At 38.1% G+C, this 16,345-nt stretch overlaps 4 protein-coding genes and 1 long non-coding RNA gene across 9 annotated transcripts; 2 read left to right on the top strand and 3 right to left on the bottom strand.

Annotated features, from left to right (window-relative positions):
* Positions 1–19: 19 nt before the first annotated feature.
* On the top strand, positions 20–3,078 carry LOC130686408 (transmembrane protein 181-like). 3 transcript variants are annotated; one of them, XR_008999873.2, is made up of 13 exons: positions 20–375; positions 455–558; positions 638–802; positions 884–986; positions 1,063–1,216; positions 1,288–1,368; positions 1,436–1,535; positions 1,618–1,895; positions 1,958–2,060; positions 2,123–2,269; positions 2,335–2,412; positions 2,477–2,682; positions 2,745–3,078. XR_008999873.2 is itself a non-coding variant. In XM_057509524.2 (13 exons), the coding sequence occupies exons 1-12, from the start codon at positions 230–232 to the stop codon at positions 2,611–2,613; spliced, it is 1,596 nt and encodes a 531-aa protein (XP_057365507.1). In that variant the 5' UTR covers positions 20–229; the 3' UTR covers positions 2,614–2,641; positions 2,745–3,078. The 3 variants fall into 3 exon arrangements, 2 of the variants coding, with proteins under 2 accessions (XP_057365507.1, XP_059350184.1); XM_057509524.2 differs by having other exon boundaries at positions 2,477–2,641; XM_059494201.1 differs by having other exon boundaries at positions 2,477–2,816.
* LOC130686417 (glutamate--cysteine ligase regulatory subunit-like) lies at positions 2,975–4,144 on the bottom strand. The gene is made up of 4 exons (XM_057509538.2): positions 3,922–4,144; positions 3,806–3,862; positions 3,619–3,742; positions 2,975–3,558 (listed from the first exon to the last, which is right to left on the bottom strand). The coding sequence occupies exons 1-4, from the start codon at positions 4,006–4,008 to the stop codon at positions 3,116–3,118; spliced, it is 711 nt and encodes a 236-aa protein (XP_057365521.1). The 5' UTR covers positions 4,009–4,144; the 3' UTR covers positions 2,975–3,115.
* A 4,669-nt stretch (positions 4,145–8,813) lies between these two features.
* On the bottom strand, positions 8,814–9,388 carry LOC130686421 (uncharacterized). The gene is made up of 3 exons (XM_057509543.2): positions 9,252–9,388; positions 9,054–9,193; positions 8,814–8,983 (listed from the first exon to the last, which is right to left on the bottom strand). The coding sequence occupies exons 1-3, from the start codon at positions 9,313–9,315 to the stop codon at positions 8,828–8,830; spliced, it is 360 nt and encodes a 119-aa protein (XP_057365526.1). The 5' UTR covers positions 9,316–9,388; the 3' UTR covers positions 8,814–8,827.
* A 1,045-nt stretch (positions 9,389–10,433) lies between these two features.
* On the top strand, positions 10,434–14,896 carry LOC130686403 (proline dehydrogenase 1, mitochondrial-like). Its single transcript, XM_057509518.2, has 13 exons — positions 10,434–10,980; positions 11,075–11,283; positions 12,247–12,284; positions 12,383–12,421; positions 12,578–12,715; positions 12,774–12,838; positions 12,918–13,111; positions 13,174–13,348; positions 13,424–13,534; positions 13,589–13,720; positions 13,786–13,982; positions 14,057–14,145; positions 14,221–14,896. The coding sequence occupies exons 1-13, from the start codon at positions 10,633–10,635 to the stop codon at positions 14,424–14,426; spliced, it is 1,941 nt and encodes a 646-aa protein (XP_057365501.1). The 5' UTR covers positions 10,434–10,632; the 3' UTR covers positions 14,427–14,896.
* On the bottom strand, positions 10,768–12,578 carry LOC130686431 (uncharacterized). 3 transcript variants are annotated; one of them, XR_008999877.2, is made up of 3 exons: positions 12,061–12,578; positions 11,656–11,974; positions 10,768–11,567 (listed from the first exon to the last, which is right to left on the bottom strand). It is a non-coding gene; the product is annotated as an uncharacterized LOC130686431 (long non-coding RNA). The 3 variants fall into 3 exon arrangements; XR_008999876.2 differs by having other exon boundaries at positions 11,656–11,946; XR_009420568.1 differs by having other exon boundaries at positions 11,656–12,578.
* Positions 14,897–16,345: the final 1,449 nt, after the last annotated feature.

The raw sequence follows: 16,345 nt of genomic DNA, 5'->3' as shown, positions 1-16,345 counted from the left end.
CCACATTGGTGCCGTGTGAGATGCCGAAGAAAATGTGAATGATTTGAGAACAAGGTTGCGCGGGCGTCAACCGTTGCGCACGCGTACCGACAGCAAAATCAATACTACTCTTTCCCCTAGTACGCCAAGAGTGTAGTTGGCGGGATGGACTCTCTAAACTGTGTCGCTAACCGCTCGTGTTATACTGTCCCAGCAGAAAGGCCTTAGTATTTGTGTTTTGAAGTAAAGGATGCAAATGGAATCACATCCGGATTTGAGTTTTTCAGTTTGGGGATCTTTTGGCAAAGCTCGTAATCAAATGTCACAATTCTGTGATCTTTGCAGTGACTTTAGCCGATTCATCGCCCCAGCTTATCACCATGATCGATGTGAACGGTAATAGACCTCCAGACAAATTTTGTTTACTTAATTCTTCTTGAAGATGCTTCCTCATCGATTTATTTCAAAATTGCAGGTCCGTTCAAATGCGATTGTATTCGATGCACAAACGTGAATTTGGTTTAGTTTTCTTGGCTTTTTTCGCTTGTTTTGGCATGTGTGTTTTCGTCGGTCTGGCAGGTATGGAATTTTTTAAATTACATGAAGAAGTGTTAAAAGTCAATGTGTTCCTCTTATTGCTGTCGTTTTTTTTAAATAGGTCCTCCCATCACTTCCACCACCCACCAAAGTATTTCCCAGATCAGCGGTCACCCCAACGGAAGCGATATGGCCACTGGGCCGTATTATCTAGCTACCCCTTTACTAACATCCTACCATCAACAGTTTTGGTTGATTGCTCAAATCGTGACGGAAAATAAAGACGGTAACCTTTTTTCATCTTCGTAACATGAATTAATTTTTTTATAAACTAGACGTAATTTTTTTTCTCTGGGTGACTAATAAGATGAAAGCTTTGAAAAGAAATTTCACGTCAGCATTGCAATGGATGGACTTAAGGAAAACGACCAAGTCAGCAAAATAGTTCCTAGCGATCACACGCACAATCGGTAGGTTTATTGCGAGCCGTAAAAATGTTTGGGTTGCCAATTACTCATAAACTTTTTCCCTCTAACTTTGAATTAGGACAAGAGATTTACAATGTGAACGACGGAACTGTAGCGAAATCCTCATTCTTCATATGGGCTATTTCGACTACTCTCATTATGCCTTGACGATACGTTTTTATGGATTGGAGAGTATCCATAACCGATACGTCATCAGAGATGTTATATTTTACGTAAGTCTTCGAGAGGTTAGCGGCTGTCTTATTTATTTAAATTCTTATTTTTTCCGGTTTTTTTTTAACAGTTTCGTAGCTACAACCCGGCATTCACACGTTTAGAAATTTGGTTTCGGTTCGTCTTCTTATTAAGTACTTTCATTGCTACAGTACGTGGAATTTTGATAGAGCTTAAGGGACAACGTTATTATAATATGTTGGTTTTTTCACTTTCAGTGCTGGTTTTTTGTTTCCATGAAGAAATATTCCGTTGTCAACTGGTCCCTCGAACAAAAATGGATGTCAGTTTTAATGCCATTGCTCATCCTCTACAATGGTATACAAATTTAGGCTTAATTCTGAGTATACAAATTTGAAGCTTTTATCTTATTATTAACGATCACCTGTGTTACGCATAGATCCAGTTTTTGCGATGAGTTTCTTAATCGACTCTTGGTTTCCCGGAGCACTTGACGCCATATTCCAAATTAGTTTTCTCGGTGCACTGCTCCTATTTTGGCTATGTGTATACCACGGTCTTCGACAAAACGATCGGCGTTTTATCATCTTCTACCTCCCCAAAGTCCTATTAGTCGGCTCCATCTGGCTTTCAATGATCATAGTCGCCGTATGGCAAGATATTGAAGAAGTTAACGACCCAACATTCAGTTACAAACTAGACACGGATCATTTTTACGTAATCTGTGGCTATTTTCACAATAATTAAGCCTCTATGTAATTTCTTTTTATACCTGATAGGGATTTAAAATGTTCCTCATTATAGCTTCTGCTGTTTACTTGGCCTATTTGGTTCTACTTATGATCAAAGCATATAGTGAACTTCGATCGATGCCTTTCTTTGGTAATTATATCGTTTGAATAACTTTTTGTAATATGCTTCTCTTATTACCACATCTCTGACAGATATGCGATTGAAATTTTTGACACTGCTGGTACTCTTCGTCCTGGGCATCAGTATCTCAGTGACGTTTTTCCGTTACGGTATCGGTGTTCTTCAGGATAATTTTATAGCCCAACTCAGTACCAACTACCACAACTCTAGCGAATTCCGTAATATATGCCGATTTTAAGTTATGCTTCATATCGTGTTAATCGGCAATACTTTTAAATTCAAGTGGCTCTGTATGGTCTGCTTAACTTTTACATCTACACCATGGCCTACGTCTATTCTCCGACAAGCAACGCAGTTTTAGGTACAATAGATTAATTAGCGAGCCTTTGTTCTTAGTATCATTATACTATTTGTTCATCTAACAGAGCACAGTGTCATGAAAGACAACCCGGCCTTTTCCATGGTCAACGATAGCGACGAAGATGTCGTTTACGGTTCAGATGACGACGGACGGAAGCCTCTCACAATTAACTTGACTTCCAAAGATGATGATAGTGATTAGAGTTTAGACCACTGATTCAAGCGGCAAGGTATATTTTTCGGCATCAATTCAAAGTTATGAATTTCTAAGGTGTGTAACGATAATTGCAGTCATACAGATATATGATAATCTTTCGTTTTTTTTATTTACAGTGCAGTACGATGCCAAATGTACCGTATGTTCAATTTGACACTCTTGAATATAAAGGAAAGTAATGCTACTGACGGATTGTTGTCACATCTTATATTTGTAATTTAAGGTAATCTTTCATTTTAATGTCATAATTGTACTGTTTTTAACAACATAATTGGCTTTTGTGCGTAAAATGGTACTGGTATAGTAGTCTAAGCCAATGAAAGGAAATGAACAATTAATCTACACCTTTAACATGCAAATTATTCATTTTAATAATAAGTATACATATAAATGCGATGATTAAACATAAAGTACTAAAATTCTGATGCAAAATAGCAAGAACAAGCTCACTTACAAAAGAATATAACAAAACTACTTCAAATTCCCTTTAGGCAGTGTAGGTGCTGACAACATATCCTTTGTTTTTTATAATGCCTCTACAACGAAGCAATGTTTGATACCTCACAGTCCAGATTACTTCTTGAAGAGATGGGACAACTGTCTTCAAAGTTTCAGCTGGTAAGATATTCTGTGGATCATTGTGGGTCAATAGTTGGATGTTATTCTCTCTTGTGAAGGTAACTAATTCAGGAGGTACTACACAACAGCTTTCAAGGTTTATCTGAATAGCCTCAGGTTTAATTCGAGAAGAGTTGTGAAGTTCAACAAACGCTTGTGTGTCAACATCACTAATTCCTAAAGAATATGCTAGTTCCTGATCAACCACTGTCTCCATAGCATTCCACAATGTGATGCCATCCTCTTTGCTGATACCAGCAGGCCAAGAGATTATGAACAGATCAGCACAAGTTGATCCAAGGTCATTCAAAGCTGTGGGTTATGTGATTTATTGAGAAGATAAAATATTATAAGAATTAGCATTTGATATACCTGCTGTCAAGGCTGTTTTGATCAATTCTGGTTGAGGAGATGAAAGAAATAATTTTACAGTAATTTTTTGTGAATTGCGTTCATCAGGGACTAGAAGAGATGACAGTTCCAACGGAGCAAGAATCTAAAAATATAGGTAATAAATGCATGTTAAAATTAACTGATAAGGAATAAGATTTGTCTTTACCTCAGCATTCCCATTAGTTGGTGCTTTACACAGTTGAATTTTCAAGGCATCATACAGCTAAAGAAAAAAAATTTTTATTCAGAAATGAACTGTAAAGACCAAAATATAATTTGAACCTCATCAGCAGGTGTGTGGCCTGGTTTTCTTTTCAAATCTGGCAGCTGTAAAATATTACCAGTATGAATTATCAATCCCTTTGTCATCTTTGTATGCAGTTTTCCGGTTTAGTCAAGAAACACAAGCTAAAAACCGTAGTGTCACAAAGCTGAATTTCGAAGCGAATGCGCAGGCACACGGTGAATGGAAACGTAGATGGAAGATTGTTTTAGAACACTATCTCCGTTACAGATTTTTGAAAGATACAGAAACTTTATGTCTACTAATCGTGAGTAATCACAAACAATAGAGGCACCACAACGCCATCTAGTTTGACTATAAAAGAAATGTTACTCCCGGCATATAATATTCAACAGCTTCCGGTGTTCGCAGATTCCCGATAGCCTCGAAGGAAAAAAATCCCGTGGCATAACCAGAATTAAACGCAAATAGTTTATTTTGGCATGGAATTTAGGGTTTTTCGGTAAAATAAAATATAAAAGTCGTTGCGCTAAAAAACAAAAAAAGTTGGTGTGCTCATTGCATTTTTTCTTTTATTTTCTAAAATGGCTGATTTTAGAACAAAACAAATCACTAATTTGAAATCAGCGTTCAATTTCGATTGTACACTGTGATTTTCGTTGAATTCCAAGAGATGTCGTTTTTGGCCGAAAAATGAAAAAGTATGAAGGTATGGCAATCCGTTTTACACACAAAAAAAAAAATTTCGCCAAAAAAAAAAAAAAAAATCATTTTTTTCTTTTTTTTCCGACACGTAGCCATCTACCGCTCAGACTCGTTATGACTGGCGTAGGCAATTTCAGTCCATTGGATTCCATTCGCAGTTAGTTCAGTAGCGTGGATGGAGAATAACGCGTGGCTGGAGGAACAATTGAAAAATGGATAAGATAATAAAACAAAAAAATGGTAAGTATAAACATTATTATATTGGTTTTCAATTATTAATTATTGTTTATTAGATCAAATTATGAAGCTGCAGGCCCAGTTATTGGAACAACACAAAATATTAGATAACAACAAAGCTAAGGATCGTAGGCCTAATACGTAATGATTCTATTTATTTGCTTTTATTCATTTGTGTTTTGTAGCTCAAATTTTGAGTCTACAAGCTCAGCTAGGGGAAAAGAACAAATTGGAACGGAACAGTTTCCAAACAGTGAAGGAGGTTTTTCAAACTCATCCCTAACTGAACATGAGGATGAGTTGGCATTAGGTGAACACAGCCAGGTACCTAAACTTTTCAAATAAGAATTCAAAATAAGTATAGAATTTTAAAAAACAATTATTTCTTGTTTAGTTTTTCAGTCCACTACCTGACAGTGTGTTAAAGTTAAATTCTGTTAGTGCTGCACTAAAAGAATTGTTAGTAATAAGCCCATGCAGTGAAGGAACTGAACAATTGTGGGACCGTATTTGGGCCGAAAATGGGTGTGGTACAGAAACCCAGAAATGGCACAAGTTCAACATGAAACATGGATTAGGTACTTTTCGGTTTTTTGTCTATTGAAAAAGTATTTTTAATGCTATTATTTTGCATTCACAGAATTTTAGAAGGGGATCAAGTCAAGTCTGGAAGTGTTACAGGATGGAAGAGTCAGCCTATAGTTGAAAAAAACACAGAGAGTGCATTACCATTAAGGTATGAGGTAAAGTAATAGGGTATGCACATTGTCTAATGAGAAGTACCATCTTGTGTGAATGAATCCTGTATAACAGCAATCCTTTATAGTTCTGTCACAGCTAGAAGCCTCAAATAATTCTGCTTCCCTTGCTAAAGAACATCTTGTCCTTTACGCTCAGTGTTGGTGAAGCTGGGTACTTAAATGGCCCTAAAGATGTTTCACTTCACTGGCATTGCAGCGATGAACATCATACATAGACTCTTTAGGTATGAAAGGAATTTTCTTGAAAATTTTTTGAATTTATGATGAAGCTTTTCTCCTCCTTTTTGCCAACCATGTCTAATCTACAAAAAAAAAATTATCCAATAGGAAAGGATTTTCAGCGTACTGGGAACACAACTATCAACAATGCAACATTCTAGGGGTTTTATTTTATCATTCAAGAGCCTTATACAATGATTTTCATCTGCAATTTGTATGGCCTTTCCCAAGCTTCTGCTAGAAGTTGAATCTATGAGTCATGTAAGTCACATGAGCAACAATTGAGATGCTTAATGGTGTTTTTCTTTTCTCAGTCTAGGTTAATAGTAACATTGGATCTGAAAAAATTCTTGGTTGGGGCATGACACTGAATAAATTGTAATGATTGAATGGATGACATGACATTTCTATACTTCATTCGGATTCCCGAGACGGTATTTTATATTTAAAAAATTGAAGTGCATATCTGGGCTCCCTTCCTTTCCGTAGCCCCGTTTCCCCTTGACTCGTAATAAGCCCGTAGGGGGTCATGCCCCTACTGTACGGTATATATAAAAACAACATATACCGAGGTTTGGAGGGCTCTGGCCGGAAAGGGGACGTGGATGTCCGCTTAGTCCGATGATGTGTTCACGGAGGGCTCTGGCTACCCACAAATCCGAACTAAAGGTTAATCGCTCCTGTAAAAATGTTCCAAATCTTCAGCTCTTCTTCCGGCTTCTCTTAGCCAATCACCGGGTAATCTCCCCGGTGGGTCAACAAGGCAGTGTCTCCCCCTGCCTGGGTTGACGGCAACTTTTGAAAGGGCTATTGTGCCTTTTTAAAGTTGCAAAAATAATTGTAATGTGCAGAGAATTGTCAATAAAATTTTATTTATAAAATATTTTTTGCAAAATTTGTTTCTTCCATTGTCTGTGTTAGCTGTGTTCACACATTACATACATCAACTTTTTTTATATTGCTTTATTTGTTTTTATCATCCTTGATGGTCGGCATTGTTTCCATTGGATTATCGTTTATCTGTAAGCATTCTATTATTATCCAGGGATCGAACCCGGATGTTCGGCACAACGCGCCCATGCTCTACCAATGAGCCATGAATCATATGATTACAAGTTGGCTTTTTTCTAGTCACTTGTGGACTTGCATTTACACTTATAATAAAACTGAAAAGCAATTCTACGATATACTCTTCTACATTTATTCTACTTCATTTTTACACGTCTACTAAGGTTTGAACCCAGGATATCAGGTATCGCAGCTAAAGGCTCTACCACAGAGCTATGAACCTTATGAAAGAATTAGAAAGATAAACATATAGTTGTGAAAGACTGCATAAACATCTAGACGATAACATATGATATGCGATAATAAAATATTTAGATATATCTCGTGGCTCAATGTTAGAGCATCGGCGTTGCACGCTGAATGTCTGGGGATCGGTTCCCATACGAGTAAAACAAAATACAAAATTACTTCAAAAAATATCCAGATATTACACGTTGTTCCTTGAATCTAAGTTGAAGAATTCCAAGAGTGTAATAAATAATAATTGAATACTTTCAGATAAACGATAAACCAATGGAAACAATGCTTACCATCAAAGGTGATGAAAACAAATAAAGCAAAGCAATAAAAAAAAAGTTGATAAATGTTATGTGTGAATACGGGTAACACAGACAATGGAAGAAACAAATTTTGCAAAAAATATTTTATAAATAAAATTTTATTGACAATTCTCTGCACATTACAATTATTTTTGCAACTTTAAAAAGGCACAATAGCCCTTTCAAAAGTTGCCGTCAACCCAGGCAGGGGGAGACACTGCCTTGTTGACCCACCGGGGAGATTACCCGGTGATTGGCTAAGAGAAGCCGGAAGAAGAGCTGAAGATTTGGAACATTTTTACAGGAGCGATTAACCTTTAGTTCGGATTTGTGGGTAGCCACAGAGCCCTCCGTGAACACATCATCGGACTAAGCGGACATCCACGTCCCCTTTCCGGCCAGAGCCCTCCAAACCTCGGTATATGTTGTTTTTATATATACCGTACAGTAGGGGCATGACCCCCTACGGGCTTATTACGAGTCAAGGGGAAACGGGGCTACGGAAAGGAAGGGAGCCCAGATATGCACTTCAATTTTTAAATATAAAATACCGTCTCGGGAATCCGAATGAAGTATAGAAATGTCATGTCATCCATCAAATCAATACAATTTATTCAGTGTCTTGCCCCAACCAAGAATCTTTTCAGATCCAATGTTACTATTAACCTATATTGAGAAAAGAAAAACAACACCATTAAACATCTCAATTGTTGCTCATGTGACTTACATGACTTATAGATTCAACTTCTGGCAGAAGCTTGGGAAAGGACATACAAATTGCAGATGAAGATCATTGTATAAGGCTCTTGAATGATAAAATAGCACCCCTAGAATGTTGCATTGTTGATAGTTGTGTTCCCAGTATGCTGAAAATCCTTTCCTATTGGATAAATTTTTTTTTAGATTAGACATGGTTGGCAAAAAGCAGGAGAAATGCTTTATCATAAATTCAAAAAATTTTCAAGAAAATTCCTTTCATACCTAAAAAGTCCATGTATGATGTTCATCGCTGCAATGCCAACAAAATGAAACATCTTTAGGGCCATTTAAGTACCCAGCTTCAGCAACACTCTGAACGTAAGGACAAGTTGTTCTTTAGCAAGAGAAGCGGAATTATTTGAGGCTTCTAGCTGTGACAGAACTATAAAGGATTGCTGTTACACAGGATTCATTCACACAAGATGGTACTTCTCATTAGACAATTTGCATACTCTATTACTTTACCTCATACCTTAATGGTAATGCACTTTCAGTGTTTTTCAACTGTAGGCTGACTCTTCCATCCTGTAACACTTCCAGACTTGACTTGATCCCCCACTAAAATTCTGTGAATGCAAAATAATAGCATTAAAAATACTTTTTCGATAGACAAAAAACCGAAAAGTACCTAATTCATGTTTTATGTTGAACTCGTGCTATTTCTGGGTTTCCGTACCCCACCCATTTTCAGCCCAAATACGGTCCCACAAGTGTTCACTTCCTTCGCTGCATTGACTTATTACTAACAATTCTTTTAGTGCAGCACTAACAGAATTTAACTTTAACACACTGTCAGGTGGTAGACTGAATAACTAAACAATAAATAATTGTTTGTTAAAATTCTATACTTATTTTGAATTCTTATTTGAAAAGTTTAGGTACCTGACTGTGTTCGCCTAATGCCAATTCATCCTCATGTTCAGTTAGGGATGAGTTTGGAAAAACCTCCTTCACTGTTTGGAAACTGTTCCGTTCCAATTTGTTCTTTTCCCCTAGCTGAGCTTGTAGACTCAAAATTTGAGCTACAAAACACAAATGAATAAAAGCAAATAAATAGAATCATTATGTATTAGGCCTTACCATCCTTAGCTTTGCTGTTATCTAATATTTTGTGTTGTTCCAATAATTGGGCCTGCAGCTTCATAATTTGATCTAATAAACAATAATTAATAAGTGAAAACCAATATAATAATGTTTATACTTACCATCCTTTTGTTGTATTATCTTATCCATTTTTTAATTGTTCCTCCAACCACGCATTATTCTCTCCATCCACGCTACTGAACTAACTGCGAATGGCATTCAATGGACTGAAATTGCCCTACCCCAGTAATAACGAGTCTGAGCGGTAGATGGCTACGTGTCGGAAAAAAAGAAAAAAGTGTGAATTTTTTTTTTTTGGCGAAATTTTTTTTTTTTATTTGTGTAAAACGGATTGCCATAATAGCCTTCTTACTTTTTCATTTTTACTTAGTTACGTTACGTAGATCTAATGATATTATTTTTTAATAGGCAAAAAATTTAAGCCCGACAAAATAAGCCCGACTAGTTTTATTAATTTTAATCAAAAATTAATTATTAGTTTTTTATTTTTTGTTAATAAAATTACTTTTGTTTGAAAAAAAATGAGTTTTTAAACAAATTTTTTTATCTGTTTTTTACGGTTTTTTCAAAAAGAATAAGCGTAATATAAAAATAAACCAGATTTTCGTGATCAGCGATCAATTTCGAATCGGAGTAATGTATTTTTAAGGAAATATAGAATTTGACGAAAATCGAAAAAGTGGGGAGGCTATAGCCTTCTTACTTTTTCAATTTTGGCCAAATTTTAAATTTTGCTTAAATGCGTGATTTCGATGCACAATGGAATGCTATTCACGAAAATAAGGTTAGTTTTTGAATCGGCCTTATAGTTTTTGAATTAACCATAAAAAAATAAAAGTCGGGCTTATTTTGTTGGCTTAAATTTTTTACGTTTGCGTAGTTATGGTCACCATTTCATCAAAGCATCTTACGGAGGCATCGCAAACTACCAAGCAACATTTGTTCGGGCTTAAAATGTTGTGCCCAAAATACTACAAATCGGCGTACGCGCCACGTACGTAGGGGTGATGAAGTGATCTAACCAGGATCCCCTATTGGGAAATTTATAATCAAGTCCGTTCAATCGCTATAGCCTAGAGGTACAATTTTTTTCAGTGGAATTTAATCAGACTTGTCAACAGTGAGGGACACTATATACTTCTTACATAAGTTGGTATTGGCGGTTAAATGACGGTGACGTATGGAAGCTAGTACATGCAGACGAGGCGGGTCTATATATCTTGACTGTCGGAGCCGAGTGCGAGGCAGTTTAGTGTTCTGGCTTGTCTGAGTGTGGTCTATCTCCAAACTACTATCCCTTGCATCCCAATCAACAACTATTTTAAAGAAACTTTCATTTATTTCCTCCTAAAAAGTGATGTATACCGCCATGAATCGTTCCTGTGCCCAGTGGACTCGAGTTCTCTTTCTTCACAATTCTCGATTGCCAGTTGGAAAACAATTTCCAATCGAAACCCGAGGACTCGCAAGTCCTCCCCCACCGACCAATCTGAGTGTGGGTATTAACAAACGACAAACAGACATCAGCGATGACGGTAAAACGGCTCTCCCCGCGTCTGCTTCAATAGGACGACGAGATCCACTGGACTTGTCTTTTGACAATGCCGAAGCTGCATTTCGCAGTAAAACTACATTACAGATCCTTCGTGCCTATTTGGTTTTCACGCTTTGTTCTTCCAACTATTTGGTTGAGAACAATATGAAGGTAAGAAGACATTATGGGACACAGCATGACTCGTTTGACATATTCGGTAGTAACAAGAACAATAATTATTTACGTGTTTTAACACTGCTGGCAGCTAATGAAATTGGGAAAGAAGGTCTTGGGCAAACGTCTTTTCAAATCGTTGATGAAGGCAACATTCTATGGACAATTCGTTGCTGGCGAGAATCAACAAGATATTATGCCCGTTATTCAACGTATGCGGTCGTTTGGAGTCAAATCCATCTTGGATTATTCCGCTGAGGAAGACATCAGCGCCGAAGAAGCAGCCGAAAAAGAAATGGCGTAAGTCATATAAGACAAATTTGAATTCAAGCAGTTTCTATCGGCGAGTACAAATTTTTCTTGTTTTTATTCTGTGGCTTCAATCACGCCATTCCGGTACCTCTTGCGCAGTGTGACGCAAAAGCTCTCCATCACCAATCGCAGGGCTTCTTTTCTAAAGACCATCTTTCCTAATAATAGTTACTAGTGTCGTTGCCAAGGCGGGCCCGCCGCGTGCCTCCAAACGTTCGCAACGTCAACATTTCTAGTGGATTCCAGATTGCTTCACGTTGTGTGGCTGAAGGCTACGAGTAAGACGTGAGGAGACATTCTCAATGAGATAAATATGTCCAACCATTTTCCTTTTCGTTGATAGCCGTAAACTACTTATACCTGTCTAGTTTCTTGGAGACCGGTGATGGTTCGACTTTAGTTGTCATCAGTCGATTTCAGGGGGGACGAACTTGGCCCAGTATAGAGTTCCAGTAAAAATATTGGCCAAGGTCGATCCTTTGGCGATAAGTCAATTGGCGTCTAGGGTTTACCTAGTGACAAAAGGCAAGTTTTCGAGGGCTTTCGCGATGACCTCTTTTGATGGGCTGATGCGTTTGTTTTTCTCGGACGAAAAATGTCAGTCCTTGTCACGTATACATTAAGAATTGCAGATTTGACGCTTCTCGGTGGCTGGCAAATGATAAAGGACGGTTAAAGTCTAGAGTTATGTTATTGTAAACAACGGTTGTCTTTAGATACAAGAAGAATATCAATTTTGTTGTGAAAGTGAAAAGAGATACATACGTGTCGTGTGTGAAGCATTTGTGTGTTGATCACGATTCTTCGACTATGCATTTTCCTTCTCCACACACTCGAATTGGGTCTCCCATTTTTTTTTATCTGATGGATTCGCATGAATATGCAGTGTAGCCTTCACCTCAGTTTTGGGTACATTTGCGTTTTTTCTTTCTTCTCGTTTTTTTATTCTAGGTCTTGCGTGTCAACCACTGCAGCACCTGATCCAGCGGGTAAGAATATAAAAAACAAATAACAATCCGTGACTCTTCATTCATGAGAAAATCACGCTGAAAAACATATCTTATTCCTTTTGAATTTTTTTTTCCAGCAATCTCTGTTGATCCTGCTGCCGACTCTCCTGAAGCAGGTGATCTACTCTTTTTCCTATTGAGAATATGGGCACATTAACAAGCAATATGCAAAAAAAAAAAAAAAAACATAACTTTTTCTTTTTATGTTTTTAACATTGTACCATTTGCAATACTAAAATGATGCCTTTATAAAATGGTATACTTAAAAACAGTTAAGAGATATCACGCCCATCGGGAGTTTGCCGATCGTCGCCAGAATGTTAACTCTGCTCGAACATATTTTTATCTCAATGAAGCTCAGTGTGAAAAGAACGTTGATATTTTCCTTCGGTGCATCGAAGCTGTTTCTGGTATTGCAATCCATCTCATCTAAATGTTCTGTAAATTAATCTTGTTATTCTTTTCAAGGCACCACTCAGAGCACTGGCTTTGCTGCTATTAAAATGACTGCGCTTGGTCGGCCTCAGCTATTAGTATGTCACTCCCTCTTCGGCTGTGATACAACACGTTCACCCATACGTTTGTCTTTTTTCGCTTTTCTTTTTTTTCCAGCTCCAACTGTCAGAAGTCATTGCCCGCAGTCGGCGCTACTTTACCGAAGTAACTGGCCTTTCAGCTGATAACAATATCCTGCAACAGAATGCTTCGCCAGCCATCTTCGAGAAACGTTTCGAAAAAGCTGATATCCTAACAGACAATGCAGCAGTCCAAAAGTGGCTGCAACAAATGACTTATGATCAGAAAGGGTACGTATGCAATTACCGAGCGATAAGATGGTTCCAAGTAATCCAGACTTCTCTTCGTTCAGTTTGATTCACTTATTTTCCTGGAGCGGGTTAATTGATGCCAATATCCTGTTGAGCGATCTGTTTAAAGTACCGAACCTCCAAACTGGAAGGATGGAACCTTTGATAACTGCCCTTTCTCCAGAAGAAGAAGAGATGGCATGCAATATGCTCCGACGGTTGAACACCATTTTCTCGGTTTCATCGCCTAAACTTTTTTAAAACCAATTCAATTTTAAAAAACGATGCGTTATTTCAAATGAAAATTAATAGGCAGCTCGGGATTTGGACGTGCGGGTGATGGTCGACGCTGAGCAATCCTATTTCCAGCCTGCTATTTCTCGCCTGACTATGGAACTAATGAGAAAGTACAACAAGGAAAAGGTAGTATAGTCATCATGGATCACAGCCCCAGTTAAACACTGCAAATACTATCAGGCCATCGTCTTCAATACTTACCAGTGCTACCTTAAAGAAACTTACAACAATGTGGTACTGGATCTAGAGCAGGCTAACAGGCAAAATTTTTATTTTGGTGCCAAACTCGTCCGAGGAGCTTACATGGAACAAGTAACTAAATGTCATACTCCTGTTTAAAGAAGGTGAGTGTAAAATTGAACAACAATATTCATTAGGAAAGAGCTCGTGCCTTGGCATTGGGCTACGAAGATCCAGTCAATCCTACCTATGAAGCCACAACAGCAATGTATGAAAAGACATTGTTGGAGTGCCTCATGCGCATCAAAGAAATGAAAACGAGGACTAACGAGCGACGTATCGGCGTCATGGTGGCAAGCCACAACGAGGATACTGTACGCTTTGCACTTAGGAAGTAAATCTTGAAGATCTAATTTATTTAAACTGATACCTCTGAAATTCACTGTTCTTTGCTTGTTGTTTCTGCAGAATGGAAGAGCTTGGAATTTCTGCACAGGACAAGGTCATCTGTTTCGGCCAATTGCTTGGAATGTGTGACCAAATTTCGTTCCCTCTTGGTCAGTTAGAAGTAGTCGTATCTGCCATTGTTAATGTACAACAACGCTTCTTTTGTCTATCGTTTGAAATTTTAGGTCAAAGTGGATACTCTGTTTACAAATACGTTCCTTATGGACCAGTAGATGAAGTTTTGCCATACCTGTCTCGTCGAGCACAAGAAAATCGTGGCATTCTCACCAAAATCAAGAAGGAAAAAAGGCTCCTAGTGACGGAACTGAAACGTCGTCTGGTCAAGGGTCAGCTGTTTGCTACACCGAAAGGCGAATACGTTCCAATCTAAAGACGTGGCAACTACAGGAAAACGAAATTTTTTCTCCTTTCTAAATTAGAATTTTATCATGTCGCAACTGGCCCCAGCTATTGCCGGTGAATTTTACACAAGTGTACAGTATATTATATGTATCTTGGGGAAAATCTCAAGTCGCGGTAACAGGGTTCGTTTCCCTCTTCCCCGTAATTTGCCAATGCTTTCTCGTTCGTTTTTTAAAGGACGATCACGGATTGCTATCGTTTTTACAGTGTCTTTTTATTATTGGAACGCACAGAGTCATCCGAAGTGTGATTGCCTAATGCGCCGTTTCTTGTCCTTTTTCGGTCTCCCATGCCAACACGTAGTAACTGGGGAGAAAAAAAAGGAAATTAAATAGTGTCAACTACGACGAATTGTACAATGTGTGATATAACGAAAGTATTATTAGTTAGCCCAACCAGAATTTCAAGGGACTACAAAATAAACTTTTTTTCTTCTCATTCTTCTCATCGTCTTTGATAATCTGCTCACAATGTTCTTGACTTGACCCAGTAAATCACGAAAACTCATTTGAAATTCAAACACTGGTTTCACCTTTATCAAAGGCCGTCTGTCATGCAATTCTTTATAAGAACGTTGAACATCCATAATTCATCTTGTCGTTCGTTCCTATATTATCTTCTAAAGCAATGCAACAACAATTCATTCGATCCATGACAAGAGATGCAAGCAGTGTGACTTATTGTACAGTTGGCTATTGCCGCAAAGTGCTTGCTTTGTTATTAATGTTATGGACAATTCAGGCAGCTCGCTGGACGTACATTTCAAAAATCAGAAATGAATTATTAGGTTCAATCCATTTATTAGCTTGGGCTGGCTGTGTGGGCCGTGCTAGTATCTAGGTCTTCACTCTTGTCTGTGGCATATTGCCGCAATCTAATAGGAGCTGCTGCAAGGTGGACATCTGGAGAGTAGGCAAAAGCCCAGTTTGGACCATCCACTGGGTACTGAATTCTGCATGACTGAAAAGCACTTGCCTGTGAAGTGGGCAAATCGATCGACACTCCCGAAACCTATTGCAAGTCAAAGTGGGGCGTTTTCAGCTTCTCGGGTACCCAATCCCAATGTTCGTTGAAATTGTATCGGTACCAAGAAAAGGCCTGGCAGTTTAGAATCACTCGAACCGATTGAACCAGACACATTTGAGCTGCGGAAATGTTTGGGACTTTGCCCTGATAATAGCATACGGTTGATCCTGTTAGCAGTCGGAAATTATGACAGGGATGTACATCTTTTTTACCGCCATTATCGAAGTGCACAAAACCACGTTGCTCATTATTAATCCTCTGGCATCTGCAGCACATCCGGCTCTTGTCATCATCACAGAATGAAGAAATCGATCATCGATCCGGTGATGGAAGAAATGCTTTATTTCCACTTCTTTTTCTTCCACTCTCTTCACGATCAATGATATAAATACAGCCTTTTTTTTTCTTCCTCCTAGAATTCCATAGACAAGAGATGCTGGCTTTCATTAGTACCCGGAAAACTTTTGAGAATAACATTTACCGATTGGATTATGAAAGAAAAATGGCTATCTGTTACTCTGGCATATCTATAAATACTCGCGCACGAATCATCAAGAACAGCAAGTTTAAGTAATTTAATTATATGATGCCATTCGGTTGGATTGGGGAGAGGGGAGACAGGGGAAGGGGTTATGAACGAAACTGTCAGCCATTTCGGCAATGTCTACGTTCACATAACAGAAACCAATTTAGCGTAGGGGCACGTCTTTTTTTTCCCCAGGTATGTTACTGCAATCTCTTTGTTCACTTAACCGAAGATTATTGGCAACCACATCAAACTTGACAAAGTCTAAAGCAACCATTCACCTGTAAATGGACATCGAGAAAATTATATGTAATGCATAAAATATGCAAAGGGAA

Source organism: Daphnia carinata, chromosome 2, assembly GCF_022539665.2.
Source record: "Daphnia carinata strain CSIRO-1 chromosome 2, CSIRO_AGI_Dcar_HiC_V3, whole genome shotgun sequence".
NCBI classification, from domain to species: Eukaryota; Metazoa; Arthropoda; class Branchiopoda; order Diplostraca; family Daphniidae; genus Daphnia; species Daphnia carinata.
Note: the sequence above shows the minus strand (reverse complement) of the source record. Positions and strands in the feature narration are given on the sequence as shown.